Here is a 17,921-nt window from a genome sequence, read left to right as displayed (position 1 = left end):
AGTGCATCAATGGTCTTCTGGCCAGTTGCCAAGTCTGGAGTCTTCCCCATATTGAACCCAACTGAGACAATTGAACCAAACTGAAGCAATTTAATGACACCTGGGGAAACCTGTGCGAGTGCTTTGAGTTTAGTAGATTATTAGGAGGTGACACTAAGTTTAAAACATTTATGGCCTGCAAAATTTGGGCAGATTTCTTCACAGTATTCAAATTTTTTGAATTCCTAATTTTGTGGGTTTTATGAGCTGAAAGCCCAAATTATGTAAAAATAAACAAATAAATTGTTTAAATTGTGAGCCCTGAATCTATAATCTATGAAAGTTTAACTTTTTGAATGGCGGTATGGAAATAACTAAACTTTTCCATGATATTGTAATTTTTGGGAAAGGGTCTGTATTCACACCCTTTGCTATGACAGAAACAAAATTCTCTGGTCTGATGAAACCAAAATAGAACATTTTGGCCTGAATTGCAAGCGTCATATCTGGAGAAGAAGAGCGACTGCTCATCAACTGGCTAACACCATCCCTACTGTGAAGCATGGTGGTGGTAACATCATCATATATGTATATATATGTATATATATGTGTGTATATGTGTATATATATATATATATATATATATGTGTGTGTGTATATGTGTATTGTGTGTGTATATGTGTATATATATATATATATATATATATGTGTATATATATATATATATATATATATATACATATATATATATATATATATGTGTATATATATATATATATATATATATATATACATATACACACGCATGCATGCATGCGGAACGGTGGGCGACTGGTTAGGGCGTCAGCCTCACAGTTCTGAGGACTGGGGTTCAATCCCCAGCCCCGCCTGTGTGGAGTTTGCATGTTCTCCCCGTGCCTGCGTGGGTTTTCTCCGGGCACTCCGGTTTCCTCCCACATCCCAAAAAACATGCATGGAGACTCTAAATTGCCCGTAGGTGTGAATGTGAGTACGAATGGTTGTTTGTTTGTATGTATCCTGCGATTGGCTGGCAACCAGTTCAGGGTGTACCCCGCCTCCTGCCCCGTGATAGCTTTACTGACCTGGGTTGTTTGGAAGCTTTGCTGGTTAACATGGTGGCCACCTTGCCTTTCGTCTCAGGCGCGACTCCGCCACCACCTGCACAGCCTTCTATGCTATTTACTTCCTTTTCGAACCATGATGCCAGCTGCTGACACTTGAGCATCCCCGAAGTCTCTACACTGGAGGGTGTGAGTCACCATGAACTCTTCCTTGAGACCACTGAATGGTGGCTGCAAGGTGTTGCTAGTTCCATACAGTTCTGCGTTGGTAAGGCAACCCCAGCCACTTGGGCAGATAGCCGCTTGTTTTCCTTAAGTGGGACATGACTGTTGTTACTAGGCCTGCATAGAGGCCTGCAGAGGCCATAAGAATCTAGGCATTTAAATCTACCAGGTAGACCTGACCTGCTTGGTGAGCCAAGTACCAAGCTCTTGCAAGGACTTCTGAATGACGGTGGTGTGACGTGACTACACCTGTGTGGCCCAGGGAGCCGGGTGCACCTGGTATCTCACCCTTCTGGACCGAGGGGTCTTGAAGAAAATCTCTTTCAACCTCCAAGAGACGATGCTGCAAAAACACCTTCCCTTCCACACTCAGCAGTGAAATTATTCAGAAGTGGCCAATGTTTCTTGAGTTTGTCTCCTTTGGAACCCAAACTCCCTCAACCCACCTCCACAGGTTAGCAACTATCCCTCTTCGCCAAATTACTGTCAACAGCTTCCACAGGTGCTGGAGAAGTGGAAATCTTTGTGTGTGGAAGATTTCCCCGTGCTCCCTGAGCCTAGAAGTCTTGTTGTTGTTGTTCTTAGCAACTTATTGCTGTAAAAATCATGATGAAAATAAATAAATAAAAGTAACATAGTGCTCATACTGAAGAAAAAAGCTAGCATTGGCTCAGGCTTTTATGCCATTAAAACATGTTCCCATAGCTTTTCTCATGTTGTGAACTGATTACCCCAAAAAAAATAATTAATAAATAAATTGCTGAATGTGCTAATTGTAACAACTGAAAAATTACAAGCCAACAATTTCCAACAATTCTCTTACGAATACTTAAAAAGAATACTTTTCTCTAAAGCCATTGATGGGGAATATCTTCCCTCTCTGAATCTGTTTCTGGTTCACGTTCCTCCATGTCGCTATTTTACCTGTTTTTCCTGCCTTAAACTCCACATTTGACTTTACTTTTCACTGGTTAAGTCTTTTTTAACGTCATGTAGTCATCTGTGGAGGTTGAAAAAAGTAACGAGCCTTTGTTGACAAAGACAAACACAGATATCTGTGGAGTAAAAGTAAAAAGTCATCAATAAATAAGTACTTCAGTCAATGAATTAGATAACTTACAAATCTAAGTAGTACAGTAACAAAGTACAGTTACGTCATGAACATGGATTAGCACCTAAATTTAATGAGGAAAATTAATGTTTGGCATTGATCCGTATGCCTCAACAAATCATCCAAATTTAGGGAGCCATTACATTCGTATAACTGCTGCGCGGCTGCATTGCTACACATTGACCTCTCGATGCTGCAATTTCCATTGTGCAGTACAAGACGAAAACGTTCACTTTTCAATTATAATTGTCGTCCTCAAACTCTTCCTACTTCTTTGTAAATAATCCATAAACGATCCGACGTCATTTTAAATGTATTTTATGTATTATTATGTTCCTAATAAAATAACAAGTCACTCACATAACAAATACAATTAAATATTAACTTATAACACACTATAGGCGACCGACTGGTTAGAGCGTCAGCCTCACAGTTCTGAGGACCCGGGTTCAATCCCTTGTCCCGCCTGTGTGGAGTTTGCATGTTCTACCCGTGCCTGCGTGGGTTTTCTCCGGGCACTCCGGTTTCCTCCCACATCCCAAAAAACATGCATTAATTGGAGACTCTAAATTGCCCGTAGGCATGACTGTGAGTGCGAATGGTTGTTTGTTTCTATGTGCCCTGCGATTGGCTGGCTACCAGTTCAGGGTGTACCCCGCCTCCTGCCCGATGACAGCTGGGATAGGCTCCAGCACGCCCGTGACCCTAGTGAGGAGAAGCGGCTCAGAAAATGGATGGATGGATATATATATATATAAACACTAATGTCTGGTGGGCTGATCACTGTGGTTGTCTCATCCATCATGCGCACGCATTGGTTAACCAAGCAATTAGCATCACACATTTATTTTGGATTCAAACTGAAATACTCGCACATTTTAATGATTTTATTCATTCACGTTATTACTTGGAATTACATGAGGCACATTTCCGTTACCAGGCAGCGCTTGATCACAGCACAAGACAATGGTCTCGTCTAAACAGTGTACACTTTAATTATATTAACTGATGAAATTTTTTTATATTTTGCTAATATTTAAAAATGACCAAGGCTTCATGAAGTGTTAACATACAGTTACTACATTAGGCACTGGAGTGAAAAAGTGAATTTACTGGATCACTATGGTAGACCATTGCACGGTCCCTTCTAATAGTGGTAGTACTGCATGAGGAACAGTCCTCGTACCAAAACATACATCAGACATTTTATTTCATTAAGAAACTTTAATTGTACTCTATGATAATCCAGGAGTGTTGTCTTAATCAGATTAATGTAGGAAAACATCTGTAATGTGTCTTATTTGTCTAAGGCACAATGTGGAATGATGAGAGCAAACTTCAAACGCCCTAATAAGTCCCATCATTGACATGGTCCTGAATGTGTGTGTGTATTATTAAATACAGATTTCTATCCGTATGGAGAGCCTGCTGGTCAATGTACAGTCTTCTCTTCTGCTATGCAACTCGTTGATTGAGCACAGAGAGTTTTTTGTGGAGGAAGGCCTCAACATGGGGCCAGATCTTGTTGGTTTCTGTGCCAGAGAAGGTCTCCAGCACACCTTTACTCCTGAAACACAAACCGAAGAAATGTTTAACAAAAATATTATAAAACTATAGTTTTTACCCAGAAAATTTTCAGACCCCCTTAAATCTTTCACTCTTTGTTAGTCATTCATCTTCCGTTCCGCTCATCCTCACTAGGGTCGCGGGCGTGCTGGAGCCTATCCCATCTATCTCTGGGCGAGAGGCAGGGTAGACCCTGAACTGGTCGCCAGCCAATCACTCTTTGTTATATTGCAGCCATTTGCTAAAATCATTTAAGTTCATTTTTTTTCCCTTAATGTACACCCAGCACCCCATATTGACTGAGCTCTTCAGGCAGTTCCTTTGACCTCATGATTCTCATTTGCTCTGACATGCACTGTGAGATGTAAAGCCTTATATAGACAGGGGTGTGGCTTTCCTAATCAAGTCCAATCAGTATAATCAAACACAGCTGGACTCTAATGAAGGTGTAGAATCATTTTAAAGATGATCAGAAGAAATGGACAGCACCCGAGTTAAATATGAGTATCACAGCAACACAGCAAAGGGTCTGAATACTTATGGCTGTGTGAATTTCAGTTTTTCTTTTTTAATAAATCAGCAAAAATGTAAACAATTGTTTTTTTCTGTCAATATGGGGTGCTGTGTGTACATTGAGGAAAAAAATGAACTTAAATGATTTTAAATGGCTGCAATATAACAAAGAGTGAAAAATTTAAGGAGGTCTGAAAACTGTACCCACTGTATGTACAGTTGTGCTCATAAGTTTACATACCCAGCCAGAATTTGTGAAATATTTATTTATTTATTTATTTTTAAATACGACTGATGACTGAACAACCACCATCATTAGTTTCTTTATATATGTTTTGTTTAATGATAATGCTTTTCTGAAATGCTTGACAGTTTAATTTGAATCCCTTTAAAATAAAATGGTGTTTTGCCTGGCCCTTCATGTTTTCTTAAAAGAATTTTACCCATCTTACAAATTCTGCCTGGGTGTCATCAAACATATGAGCACAACTGTGTGTTTTCTCATTTACTAAATAAAAGTAGGGCAATGAGAGCGCGTAAATAAAACTAAAGTATTACGTGTTCCAATAAAGTGCTTAACTTCAGAATAATTATTTAATAAATCTAACAAAATACAGATAATACTTAATGTTTAATCATATGGGTAGAAGCAAAATCATGCATTGGAAAAATCCATTATACATAGGTGGAAGGGTTTTCCAGAATTTTTAGGTCAACTTTGGGGGTGCGTAATATACATGGGTGTGCATTATACACGAGAAATAACGGTAAACACGATTCTCAATACATTTACATTTCAAACAAACAATTTAGAGTAACACCCCTATCTGTTTGCAGCTGTGCTGTTAGTGTAAGCACTGCATGTCAATGGGGACTTGCCTTGAACTACAGAAGCCACTATAAAAAAATAATAATTTAAAAATCCCACGTGATCGACCCCAATTTTTGATCACGTGATTTTTCGGCTGATCGAGATCGGCTGAAAAAGATCGGTTTTATTCATTTGACATTTTAAAGGGTACAAAGATCTTGCCAAATTGAACAGTTTTATTTTAATCAATGTACTTTTTCGGGGTATTTTTAAGTACCGGTACAATATAAATGACTGAAAGAGACACACAGTTTGTGCGTGCTTGACACACACACACATACATACATACACACACACTCTGAGCATGCTTTTGCATGCTCAGGAAGCAGAAACAGTTTGGTGACATCCAACAAACATGCAACAAAAATAATTACTTATTTAAATTATTTAAATACAAGACGAGCATGATCGTTTTAGAAATCGCCAGCTTAATGCTGTTATCAATTGAAAACCCCATCAATGGGATTTACCTTAAAATGACGAATATTTATGCAGAAAATCGGTAGGTGTTATGATGGCCACAGTTTTACCGTGGAACTGATTCTTTTTATTACAACTATTTCCTTTGGGAGAATTTGTTGTCAAAGCCGAATAAACCAGAGACTGACAAATTTGACTGCTGAGGTTCAACTGCACTACATTGACAAAACTATTGGGACAGGTGGGGATTTGTAGAAGAAAATATATGGTCAGATGTCTAAAGTTCACACACACCAAACTCATCCAAGCATGCCTTTATGGACCTCACTCTTGTTTACTGATACATAGTCATGCTAAAACATTAAAGTCTTATTCCTCCATGTGGTTTGACTCAGAGCAATGATTTACTGTCTTAACAGTCCACCATAGATGATGATGCATGTATTCTGAAAGTGAGTCTTCAACTTCACACAACTTGTGTTGTTAAAACAAATTGTTTCTTAAAATTTTAAAAATGTTAAACATTTTTGGGTCTTGATAAAAGGTCAAATCTGCTTCCAACAGCCTCTAGGAATGTGGCTCTGAGGCAATCCTTTGGTGAAAGAAACACTTGTGAGGAATGTGCAGGAAGGAGCATAAATGTGAGCTTTTACACACATTGTGCTGTAGTGAGAGGTTGTAAGTAGTAATACAGGCAATCATCTTCCCATTTTAACTCATGTATTTCTCTGTGCAGAGATGCAAACTGACAAGTGATGTAATAGCTGGACTGACATGCAACACCTCAAAAATAAATTTGAAATAAAAAGCATCACGACATCTGCTAAAGAATTTATACTTTCATCTTTGTGTGGGGGGGTATGTTTTCTGATGTCTGTCTACAGTTTGAGATATACAGTGTCTACCAGGATCTTTCATTAATGACAATCACTGTATGAGTGTGGATATATATATATACACATACACACACACACACACACTATATACTTTATATGGCAGTAGACGACTGGTTAGCACACCTGCTTCATGGTTCTGAGGACCCGGGTTCAAATACGGCCTTCTATTGTTGTATGGGTTTTCTCCGGGTACTCCCGTTTCCTCCCACATCCCAAAATCATGCATGGTAGGTTAATTGAAAACTCTAAATTGCCCGTAGTTGTGAATGTGAGTACGAACGGGCGTTTGTTTGTATGTGCCCTCTGATTGGCTGGCCACCAGTTCTGGGTGTCCCCCGCCTCTCGCCCAGAGTCAGCTGGGATACGCTACAGCACGCCCACATCCCTTGTGAGGATAAGTGGTACGGAAAATGGAGGCACATGTGCTAACCAGTCATCCATCGTGCCCCCGCCCCCTGTATATAGAAAATGAAAATGTACAGTATTAACATTTTAGAGTGTAGCTGTTTACTCATACACTTTGTAGACGTTTACTAAGTATGAGGTGTACAGTTCTACCTGTAGTACTCTAAGACTGGCTCCGTCTGGGTTTCGTAGGCTTTCAGTCTTCTCGTGACCGTATCTGGCGTATCATCGTCCCTCTGCACCAGAAGCTCCCCTGTGATATCGTCACGACCCTGAATAACATGTGATTGAAGGTTGAATGCATTGATTGATTGATTGAATGAGTGGTTGGTTGGTTGGATGATCTAGTTACTCTAAAAAACAAAAAAAACAAAGTCAATATGGATCATTAGAACTAAGTATATTCATACCTCATTCCAAAGTACCGAAAAACAGACAATACGATTGACTTCTTTTAACCTTTGCACCACTAAATAAGTGCACAAAATTGAGTGTAAGCAAATCACAATAGAGCCACTCACCATGCAGATAGCACAAAGATGTTAACTACTAGCAATGCCTTTGTTCTATTGCAAACTCCCAGCAAGCCATGGAATACAAGACCCAGAAACTTGGTTACCTTTTTTTTTTTTTTTTTTTTAAATAACACCTCCTCAATGGAGATTCTTTTCATTCTTTTATTTTATTACTACACCATGACAAAATACTCACTAAACTTTCCATCAGCTTGTGATCAGCTCGTAATTCAAATTGCATTTCAGCGTCTGCTTTTATTCCATCACGGCGCAGTACAATTGCATTCCCTGGTTACTGTCATTTGTTGGTTTGCTTGTTAACATAATTGTGCAAAAACTACTCATTCTCATGAAACTTAAACTCTTCAGCATTCATTTATTGAGAAATTGCATTACAGAGTCATTATTACTAGTATTGTCATTTGTTTGTTTGATGGTTTGCAGAATTATGGCCAATCTATTTAACCAATTTGCATGGTTTGTTGAGGGGTGAGGCTTGTGCTAAGGAAAATAACATTCTAGGATTCCCCCCCACCCACCCACAATAGCACAGGATCAGTTTTTCCCCATTGTTTTTTCTTAGTTTTTCAGAGAATAATGTATGAATATTACTGTAATGAGAATATTCCAGCATATGCAAGAGGTGAGTATCTACGAAGGTGATGATCCAAATTAAGAATGTTCACCCTTAGTGGAGATCTGTCATTCCAGTTTCCACTTCTCCAATGGAGGCCTAATTTAATGAAAAGCTACATTATTGGTAACAGGTTCCCAGCGCCAAAATATCTAGACACAAAAGTGATAACAGTGATAATAAGGGATGCATTTACAGGCTCTTTAGGCGGGTTGAAGTCAATGTTGTATACTCTCCCGCTGTGAAGGTGAGTCCAGCGAGAGGACAGTCTCTGTTTAATGGTGTGGAAAGGTACATTGAGGTTGATGACTGTGTCCACACTGTAGACTTGATCCAGAGAGTCTGCTTGGGTGACGGTTCGAGGGAATCCTGGAGGCGAGATGAGTCAAACATAAAAAAAAAAGGTTAAATGTGAGGAAAAACAAATAATAGTTCAAAATATAGTTTTTTCTGTGGTGCAGTGCCGTATCATGTTTGTCTGACCATTTAGTTCGCATGTGAGTAGACAACTTCCTGGTTTGCGGTGGATAACATAAAACAGCAGAACTGTACCATTTTTTTAAGGGGTGATATGAATGGTTGACTCAAAAAAGTGCAAAATTTGTTTTCCCATTTGTCAGCAAGCATCTTCCTGATTCATTGAGGCTGAAATAAGATACCAGGACCGCAACATTTATTTATTTTTTATCCTGGGGCAGGAGAAATGGTTGTGTCATAGCTCAAAAAAAGTTCTGAATTTGTGCTTGTCCATTTGTCAGTTAGAAGGCAACTTCCTGGTTAATGCAGAAAGGTGTAATATATAAAAAAAATAAAATAAATCTCCATTCATGTTTGTAATTTCGTATGTTAGGCGGCAACTTTCTGGGTAATGATATGTTCATAATATAGCAGGGCCGTACATTTAAAAAATATATATAATTCTGGGGCAAGAGGAAGAGTTTTATGACTCAAAAAAAGGTGCTGAATTTGAGGTTTTTCCTTTTGTTAGTAAGTGGGATACTTCCTGGTTAATAGAGAATGGCGTAAGGCATGAGGAAAAGACAGAAAGGCCTCTGCCATTATAATTCTGGGTCAGGGGTGAACGGTTTCATTGCGATTCAAATGACAAAAAGTTGATGACTTTCTTTAGCCAAATTTTTTATCCAGACATGCTCTAAACTGGTATGGGGGGTTCTTAAAAAATATGCCCAGCAAACGTCACTCAAAACAGTACTTCCTACCTTCAGGAAAGTACCTGGCCAACCAATGCGTCATTCCTTACCGTCAAGCAGCCAGCTGCTCTGCTCGATCGCTCGCAGGTCCCTGAGGATGAGGCGAGACATGACATGATCGGGCACCAGCTGACCTTGATCAATACTTGATTTAAGCAGTAGTCCCAATTCTGACACAAAGAAACAGGAAGGAGGGAAAAAGATGATGTACTTGTGTAAAATGTACTTTTCTTATTTTCTTAGGGTTAAGTAACATTAGGACAAAATGACTTGAATCAACATGGATTTAACTTGAGAGATTGATCCATCCGTTTTCTAGAGTGTTTTGTCCTTTTCAGTGTCGCGGGTGAACTGTAGCCAATCCCAGCTCACTGTAGGCAAGAGGTGGGGTACACCCTGGATTGGTCACCAGTCAATTGCAGACAAGGACATATAAACAAAAAAAAAACATTGCACTCTAATTCACACCTATGGACAATTTAGACTAGCTAGTCTTCAACGAAAGTCACATGCATGTTTTTGGAGTGTGGGAGGTAGCCGAGAGCACCTACAGAAAATTCACACAAGCATGATGAAAACATGCAAACTCCACACAGGAAAGTCAGAGCTGAGATTCAAATCCTTGACTGTGAGGTAGACGTACTAACCACAAGGTCAGTTTGCTGCCACAGCACGCACATAACGTAGCTATTTTGTTTGTATGACCCTTGACAGTTCAATTTAGAGTCTTGTTTTTATTGAACATTTATGCACACATTACAGGACAATCAAAATTGACTAGGGGCGATTACCGAACAAACAAACCAATAAAACAGGGCAAAACAACGGACCACTGGGAAGCTGGAGTACCCAGATGAAACTCCACACAGGAGGGCCTGAGCTGAGATTCAAACCCCGAACCTCTTGACTGTGAGACAGCCCTAAACCTTTTAAAAACGTAATTTAACATTGCCATGCCAAATAACGAATCATGAAATGAGAATGTTCTGTATTTATAGGTATAGACCACTGCTATCTGCAGCTGCAAAAATGTATTATACACTATCATACATTGGTGGAAGGGTGGACGACTGGTTAGAGTGTCTGCCTCACAGTTCTGAAGACCGGGGTTCAATTCCCGGCCCCGCCTGTGTGGAGTTTGCATGTTCTCCCCGTGCCTGCGTGGGTTTTCTCCGGGCACTCCGGTTTTCTCCCACATCCCAAAAACAAGCATGATAGGTTAATTGAAGTCTCTAAATTGCCCCTAGGTGAGAATGTGAGTGCGAATGGTTGTTTGTTTATATGTGCCCTGCGATTGGCTGGCAACCAGTTCAGGGTGGACCCTGCCTCCTGGCCAATAATAGCTGCGATGGGCTCCAGCACTCCCGCGACCCTTGTGAGGATAAGCGGCTCAGAAAATGGATGGATGGATACTATCATACAATATACAGACACAATCTTTTTAAGGTCAACACAATAGAGTTCCTTATCCACTATACTTTGTTTTTGGATCAGAAGGCTTATTTATACCAGAGAAGGACAGGAATTTCCTGAATGACCTTGCCGCACTACTGACAGAACAATCAGTTTTTACACTATAATTTCCACATGCCTGGCAACATGGTGGACTAGGGGTTAGCACATCTGCCTCACAGTTCTAAAGTTCAGGGCTTGAATTTTGACTTTCCCCTTCCCATGTGGAGTTAACATGTTCTATTTTTCTCTTGGGTGAGTTTTGTCCATGTACTCCACCTTCCTCCCACATTCCAAAAACAAGCAGGTTAGTTTTATTGAGGACCCTTAAATTGTCCATATGAGGATAGGTTAGTGTGAATGGTTATACTGTATATCTGCCCCACGATTGGCTGGCGAACAGCCCAGGGTGTTCCCCGCTTCTCTCACCAAAAGTCAGATAGGATAGGCCCCAGCTCATTCAACCATAAAAAGGACAAGTGCTATCGAAAATGGATGGATGGATACTCATTATGCCTAAATAATTTAAACACTGGTAGTTAGTTGGTGATCTCTTGTATGAAGGCATTGAACAGTAGTTGAAAAATAAGGTGTTAAGAAAGCACAAACACAGCATCTTATTAACCATCCATTTTCTATAGAACTTGCCCTTATTAGGGTATCAGGTGATCTGGAGCCTCTCCCAGGTGACCTTGGGTGAGAGGTGGGACACTCTCTGGGCTGGTCACAGTCTATTGCAGGCCACAGAGAGACAAACAGGCATTCCCACTGACATTCAATTTATAGTCTTTCATGAACTTAACATGAACGTTTTTAGAATGTAGGAGGAAGCCGGAGTACCCTGAGAAAACCCATGCAGGCATGGGGAGAACATACAAGAAGGCTGGAGCCGAGATTCGAACCACAAACCTCAGAACTGTGAAGCAATAGTGCAAACCACTAGGTCACACACGAGTGCCCCGATTAAACATCATCCATTCATTTATTTTCTGTAGCGCTCACTAAGGTCACGTGCACTATCTTCCTTATCTTTACAACTCTTTTAATCATTTCGTCAAGGTGATACTGAGGAGGCCTTCTTCCAAAGTTCAGTCAAGCCATGTGAGACCAAGTGTTTCCAGTGCAAACATGAAACGACTCCCAGTAGCATAAGAGGCTGCAAAGTGCAAACCAGTTTGATTACTAGTCACGGTGTATGTTGCAGATTAGCAAGGAGTGGTGGTCTTATCAACGCAGTCACCCAAACACACCCTATTCGTGTGTACACAAAGTAATGGTGTTAAGGTTTCCTATTCCATTCGTGCATCAGGTTTAAGCTTACCCGTTTTAGCGTTGATGTTGCCCCTCAAAATATCCCCACTGGAGATGTGTTTGAGTCCAAAACTTTTGCTTATTCGCCCAGACACCGTCCCTTTTCCGGAGCCTGGGGGTCCCATGATGACTGCACGAAAAATCCTCTTGAGAACCATATCGCGAATGTCGCGTGGAGTTTTCACTTGCAGAAGTCGGATAAAAGTCCTCCTTGGATGCTCGGTGAAGCGAAGAGTCGCACTGATGGCAAAGCAAGTGAGTGACGTCATCGAGATTGGGGGTGGCTGGGAGGCTGGACGTATTTCCTTTGGGGTAACCTGATGAGGAAGGAGGATCTTTTCTTTACGGAAAATGATTACTGGAGCAGTTATGTCATTTTATTTCAGAGGTGGACGTTTTTTCATATTATTTACATATCGCCAGCCATTTATTTGTTACAATTTTGGCTGATTTAATATAAGTTCGAATGATGAAATTCGCATAATACATGGTTTTAAATAACAAACAGGGAGTCCATTTTAATTTACCTAATTCCCCATGATGAAGGAGGATAAAAGATTAGTTTGTCGTTGGCGAGCATGTTTTTTTTTGGTGACACAACGCTCCCTGCAGGCCGGAAGTGTATTCGCACAAACAAATCATTTTTGTCCTTCGTGATTTTCCGTAGCCTCCCACCGTCAGCGTCTTCCTGGAAAAACACACGTGGATTTCCACTCACTCGAGCCAAGCGGGAAAAGCGGGCGAGCCACAATAACAACATCATCATCGTCATGGCAAGTCACGGGCTCGCCTACGACGGCTGCAACTTCTTCAGGCAGCGCCTCGTTTTGTCCACGCTGAGCGGGAAGAGGGTTAAAATTCGGAATATAAGGTCCAAAGATGACAACCCGGGGCTCCGAGGTGAGGAAGTTGGGCAGCCAAAATTCATGTGGCGTCGCAGTTAGCTTTCATGCTAACGAGCTAGCTGCTACGCAGTTGGGAGTGAGTTTGGTGACGGTGACTGAGGAGGAGAACATAAGGGGCTAGGACTCTATTTTAGGTGTCATAAACATGGATATTTATTACTATTGAATTGTATTAAAATTTTACAATTGCAAGGCGTTACAGTGAGATTTTTTTTTAAAACTTAATTTCAAACGACGTCAGTAGCGTTACATGCGCATGTCTTATGGTATGTGAAAACTTCATAGTCACGCCTTTAAAAAAAAAAAAAAAAAAAAAAAACCTTTCTTACAACTTATTTAAAGTACCTGAACATTTCAGTTGTATTTCATGAGTGTTTTGTGTATTCTCCAGATTTTGAAGCCAGCTTCATCAGACTGCTGGACAAAGTGACCAACGGCAGCAGAATAGAAATAAATCAAACAGGTGAATTTTTGTGATTTGTTTTATTTTATTTTTGACTACAGAATGTGCTATTCCTGGAATTTGAACTGGATGAGGCTATGCTTTATTTTCGCAAGTTAAAACAGTTTGATCAATTGTTATCAAATATTTGAAATATGTTAGGATGATTTGTATTTAAAAGTCTTCCATAGTTTATAGCGTGTCCCCACTGACTTAACCCTGCTTACACCAAAACCATAGAGAAGAAAGTCTGGGCACTCTGAACTCACTTCACTGTTTTCTGTATTGGTTAAATCCACGTCACATGGTTTATGGATGCCATATTGTCTCTATTCAAGACATTGCCTGGAATTGCCTTGCATTAGCCCCCTGCCACCCTCGAAAAGTATATTAAAGGGGTGAGGATTCTGCGCGACAGCGATGATATGGACCAGCTAAGGCATGTATTTTGGTGGTTCATTTTAATCCAGGGTGTCCTGCAATCCTGATGAGAAAATCCTGATAGAAAAAAGGGATGGATGTCATTGTCCTGCAATTAACACATGGCCAAAAATTGTTTAAATTTAAAAAAATAAAGTAATTTGTTGAATTTTGTATTTTTTGGGGGCCGGGGAGAGGGGGGGGGCCTGTATTTCTTTACTCATTGATGATGTCCATGTCTTTGTTTTCAAGGCACTGTGTTATTCTACCAGCCCGGCTTACTTTATGGGGGATCTATAGAGCATGACTGTAGTCTGCAGCGCTCCATAGGTTACTACCTGGAGGCCCTGCTCATGCTGGCTCCCTTCATGAAGACACCACTGAAAGCCATCCTGCGAGGCATCACCAATGACCCCACAGACCCCACAGTGAGATAACACACTTGTCTTTTATTGCAGCCAACTGTTCTCTCATACTCAGCCTCTGAAATCAGTTCAGATTGGAAAGTACCTGGCCATTCAGGGTGACCTCAGCGCGGTTGCCGCCCGCACGAGTATAAAGAGGCCTTAACCCGTTTGTTAGGCAGGAAACCTTTTTTATAGTCATGTATATATATATATATATATATATAAATATATATGTTTTAAAATTTTTTATTTTTTTATTTTTTTTTAATATCTTCTATAGTAGTAGGGCTGACTGGGAATTGTTAAGAACCGTATGATTCAATTAGATTTTGAATGTTTTTTTTTATTTTAGTTCGCAATTCAATAAATTTTCAATTTCGATTCGATTTTGATTAAAACGTTTTGATGTCGATTCAGTTAAGAAATGTCATGAGTATACGGGGCCAGTAACGGTTCTGACGGGGCCACCACAACTTGGCTCATGGGGGTGTCTGGTTTGCGGTACTTGAGATAAGCAGAGCTGGGTAGTAACACGCTACATTTACTCAAGTAACATTTTGGATAAATTGTACTTGTCAGAGTAGTTTGAATGCACCATATGTTTTACTTTTACTTGAGTCTTTATGTGAAGAAGAATCGATACTTTTACTCTGTTACAATGATCAACATGCCACTCGCTACTTTTATATATGCATTATTGCGTGCACAATCTATTTTAAAACTTTATCTTCGGCTTCCCGCATAGGCCGCTTTTCCGCCAATCCAACGTGATCATGAGTGTCATTTGACTCCAATTCACCAATCAGATGGCACAAGACAGTCACATGACCGCACACAAACCCTTAGCGGGCTAATCGAAGTCACTCATTTTGGGGTTGAAAAAAACAGCTGTGGAAGTTTTACTTTACAGACTGAAAAACAACAGCTTTGTCATGCAATGTAGTCTAAAATTGTGACAGCCCAAACTAGGATATTGCATTGCACTTCTTGCTTGAGAAAACACCTTGCTGTAAGTTGCAGATCTTTTTGCTGTTGTTTTGGTTGTGCATCTGGCATCATTGGCCCTGTTTTATGGTCATAAATCACTGTAAAGCATGCTTCTTTGGGGATGCGTGCCATGCTGCTCACACACACACACACACACACAACTATCAATAAGTGGCCAGCAAATAGCTTTAAGTGAATAAATAAAGTAATGTTTCTGTAAGGCCCAATGGATGTGTTTTTGGTTTGGGGCACTTAAAAATGTAAATGGTGGCAGGTGTGTGAGGACCCCCATATATTATTTTTTTATAACTCAGAAGTTACGCACGAACTACTCTCATAGTTTTTCACTGAGTACTTTCGTACTCGAGTAAATATTTGGAGGACTACTTTTTACTTGAGTCATATTCTAAAGTAAGAGTACTCTTACTTGAGTACAATATCTGGCTACTCTACCCACCTCTGGCCGTAAGGCATTTATTTAGAACAGGCCCATCAAATGTTCTAGACTTTACACCGATCTAAACGGCTTGATCGGCATCAGCTGATAATCAGCATTTTATGCTGATCGGCTTTGTCATAATTCGCCGATCATTGATCGGCTCCACAAAAGACATTTACTCCGCATCGCCATCGTGCACAGTATATTTGAATCAGAAAGCTAGTTTATTTTTAGCCTTGTCGGGTGTCTTTTGACGTAGTACTGAAAATATCTGACGTGAAGTAATTTAATTACAATAACGTAATTTAATTACAGTAAGTTAGCACCCATTATTTCTGTCATGTTGTAATGTTGGATTGACCTTACTGATTAGAATACAGGACCTGACTAGACAATACTTTTGAAGATACTCAGTATACAGTACTCAAGGCAATACAGTAAATGAACAAGTTATTTAAATAGACCCATCTTGTGATCGGGTCAGTGATCGGTTATCGGATTTTTTTTTTTTAACTTGCTGATGGGTGATTGGCCCCAAAAATCCTGATCGTGTAAAGCAGGAGTCCCCAAACTTTTTCCTGTGAGGGCCACATAACCTTTCCCCACTCTGATGGGGGGCCAGGGTCAGTTTGTAACAGAAAAAGTGTGACAATCGCAAGGCGTAGTTTGGGGACCACTGATGTAAAGCCTAAAAGTTTCCCTGGGGAGTGGCGGCAATGATTACATGGGAGGATTTCACTGGATACGTTGGCTTTGTTGCTATGGCGAAAACAGAAGCAATCCAGTAACATATGCTGCTTCCTTTTTTCTTTTCAATGTTCAAAAAGTGTGTAAAATCCCCACAGGTAAGGAGGGAGGTAGTGACAGATGGATGTTGTCATGGCAACAATGAACCAAGCCTATCTATGCTTGTTGCCCCTTTAGGTTGATCTGCTGAAGTCCACAGCTCTTCCTTTAATGAAGAAGTTTGGCATTGATGGTGAAGGCTTTGACCTTAAGGTGACATGTAAAATCATATTATGCAATCAAATTCAAAAACTTGAAATCAATGCTGACTTTTAAAAATATATATATATTTTTTTAATTTGCCCTCAGGTGATGAAGAGGGGAATGGCACCTAATGGAGGAGGTGAGGTTGTCTTCACGTGTCCCGTCTGCAAGACCATTAGGCCTGTGCAGTTTACAGATTCCGGAAAGATTAAGAGAATCCGAGGAGTAGCGTATCCTTCAAATCCTCTTACTCTAGGACTTGTGCATTTTAGCTCTGTGGACACTTGACACTTAGCAAAGTGTGTATAGTCTTTTTCCCGCAGAATAGATATAGACACACAACTATTCACGCACTCATTCACAGAGATGGACAATTTGGAGATTTAAAAGAATTTCACATGCTTTTTTTTCGGAATGTGGGAAGAAGCTGGAGTGTCTGGAGAAAACTCCCGCAAGCGTAGGGAGAACTTGCAAACTCCACACAGGAAGGCTGGAGCACTGATTCAAACACAGAACATCAGAATTGTGAGGCAGATGTGTTAACACTACATCAGTGATTAACAACCACTGTGCCCTGGCACCTTAGTGTTTTGTGGGAAATTATATACTGTAATTTCACTTAATTGGTCCAAAAAAAAAATAATCATTATAGTATTTACTTCTTATCTATGTATGACAGTGACTTATGGTGACAGGCAGAGTAATTAAATGCTCTTCCACTAACATAACAGAAGGTAGATAATTCCTGATACCCACCTGGTACATACAACAGAATAAGTCATGGCACACACTCACAAAGCACATTTAAATACATTGAGACAAGATAATCATTTCACGATTTATGGACATTTGTGACATAGTTGTTTGGTGTGCTATGAAAAATTTTGAATGTAAAATATGTCTTGGCTCAATAAAGGTTGGGAAAACACTGCACACGATCACACACAACCACTATTTATTGCTTTCAGCCTTGACGGTCTAAATGCAGATATTCAGTGAGAGTTTCCCCTCAGATGGGCAACAGGATTGTGGAGTCGGCACGTGCCGTCTTGAACCAGTTCATTCCAGACATCTACATCCACACAGACCACATGAAGGGCGCCAACTCTGGCAAGTGAGTATCTCCACACAACTGCATTG

The 17,921-nt window shown here is 40.2% G+C and overlaps 2 protein-coding genes across 3 annotated transcripts in view; one reads left to right on the top strand and one right to left on the bottom strand.

The window, feature by feature from the left end:
* Nucleotides 1-3,269: 3,269 nt before the first annotated feature.
* Nucleotides 3,270-12,483, bottom strand: ak3 (adenylate kinase 3). The gene is made up of 5 exons (XM_061800056.1): nt 12,202-12,483; nt 9,479-9,598; nt 8,414-8,586; nt 7,222-7,340; nt 3,270-3,964 (listed from the first exon to the last, which is right to left on the bottom strand). The coding sequence occupies exons 1-5, from the start codon at nt 12,458-12,460 to the stop codon at nt 3,853-3,855; spliced, it is 783 nt and encodes a 260-aa protein (XP_061656040.1). The 5' UTR covers nt 12,461-12,483; the 3' UTR covers nt 3,270-3,852.
* Nucleotides 12,482-17,921, top strand: part of rcl1 (RNA terminal phosphate cyclase-like 1) — a 20,474-nt gene continuing 15,034 nt past the window's right edge. Inside the window, exons 1-7 of one of the 2 annotated variants that reach the window (XM_061800052.1) lie at nt 12,482-12,579; nt 12,859-13,091; nt 13,488-13,559; nt 14,211-14,386; nt 16,716-16,790; nt 16,887-17,011; nt 17,770-17,895. In XM_061800052.1, the coding sequence (XP_061656036.1) occupies nt 12,512-12,579; nt 12,859-13,091; nt 13,488-13,559; nt 14,211-14,386; nt 16,716-16,790; nt 16,887-17,011; nt 17,770-17,895 (875 nt within the window). In that variant the 5' untranslated portion in view covers nt 12,482-12,511. Of the gene's footprint in view, nt 12,580-12,858; nt 13,092-13,487; nt 13,560-13,876; nt 13,978-14,210; nt 14,387-16,715; nt 16,791-16,886; nt 17,012-17,769; nt 17,896-17,921 lie in introns of those variants that run through there. The other variant, XM_061800053.1, reaches the window with a different exon arrangement.

This window comes from Phyllopteryx taeniolatus, chromosome 15 (assembly GCF_024500385.1).
Source record: "Phyllopteryx taeniolatus isolate TA_2022b chromosome 15, UOR_Ptae_1.2, whole genome shotgun sequence".
NCBI lineage: Eukaryota > Metazoa > Chordata > Actinopteri > Syngnathiformes > Syngnathidae > Phyllopteryx > Phyllopteryx taeniolatus.
The sequence above is the reverse complement of the archived record's forward strand: the minus strand, read 5'-3'. Positions and strand labels throughout refer to the sequence as shown.

Coding starts and splice junctions, on each gene's coding strand:
- ak3 (XM_061800056.1), bottom strand. CDS start 12,460: ATGACGTCACTCACTTGCTTTGCCATCAGTGCGACTCTTCGCTTCACC. Junction 9,599..12,201: donor CAACATCAACGCTAAAACGG/GTAAGCTTAAAC, acceptor TCTTTGTGTCAG/AATTGGGACTACTGCTTAAA. Junction 8,587..9,478: donor GAGCAGCTGGCTGCTTGACG/GTAAGGAATGAC, acceptor TCTCGCCTCCAG/GATTCCCTCGAACCGTCACC.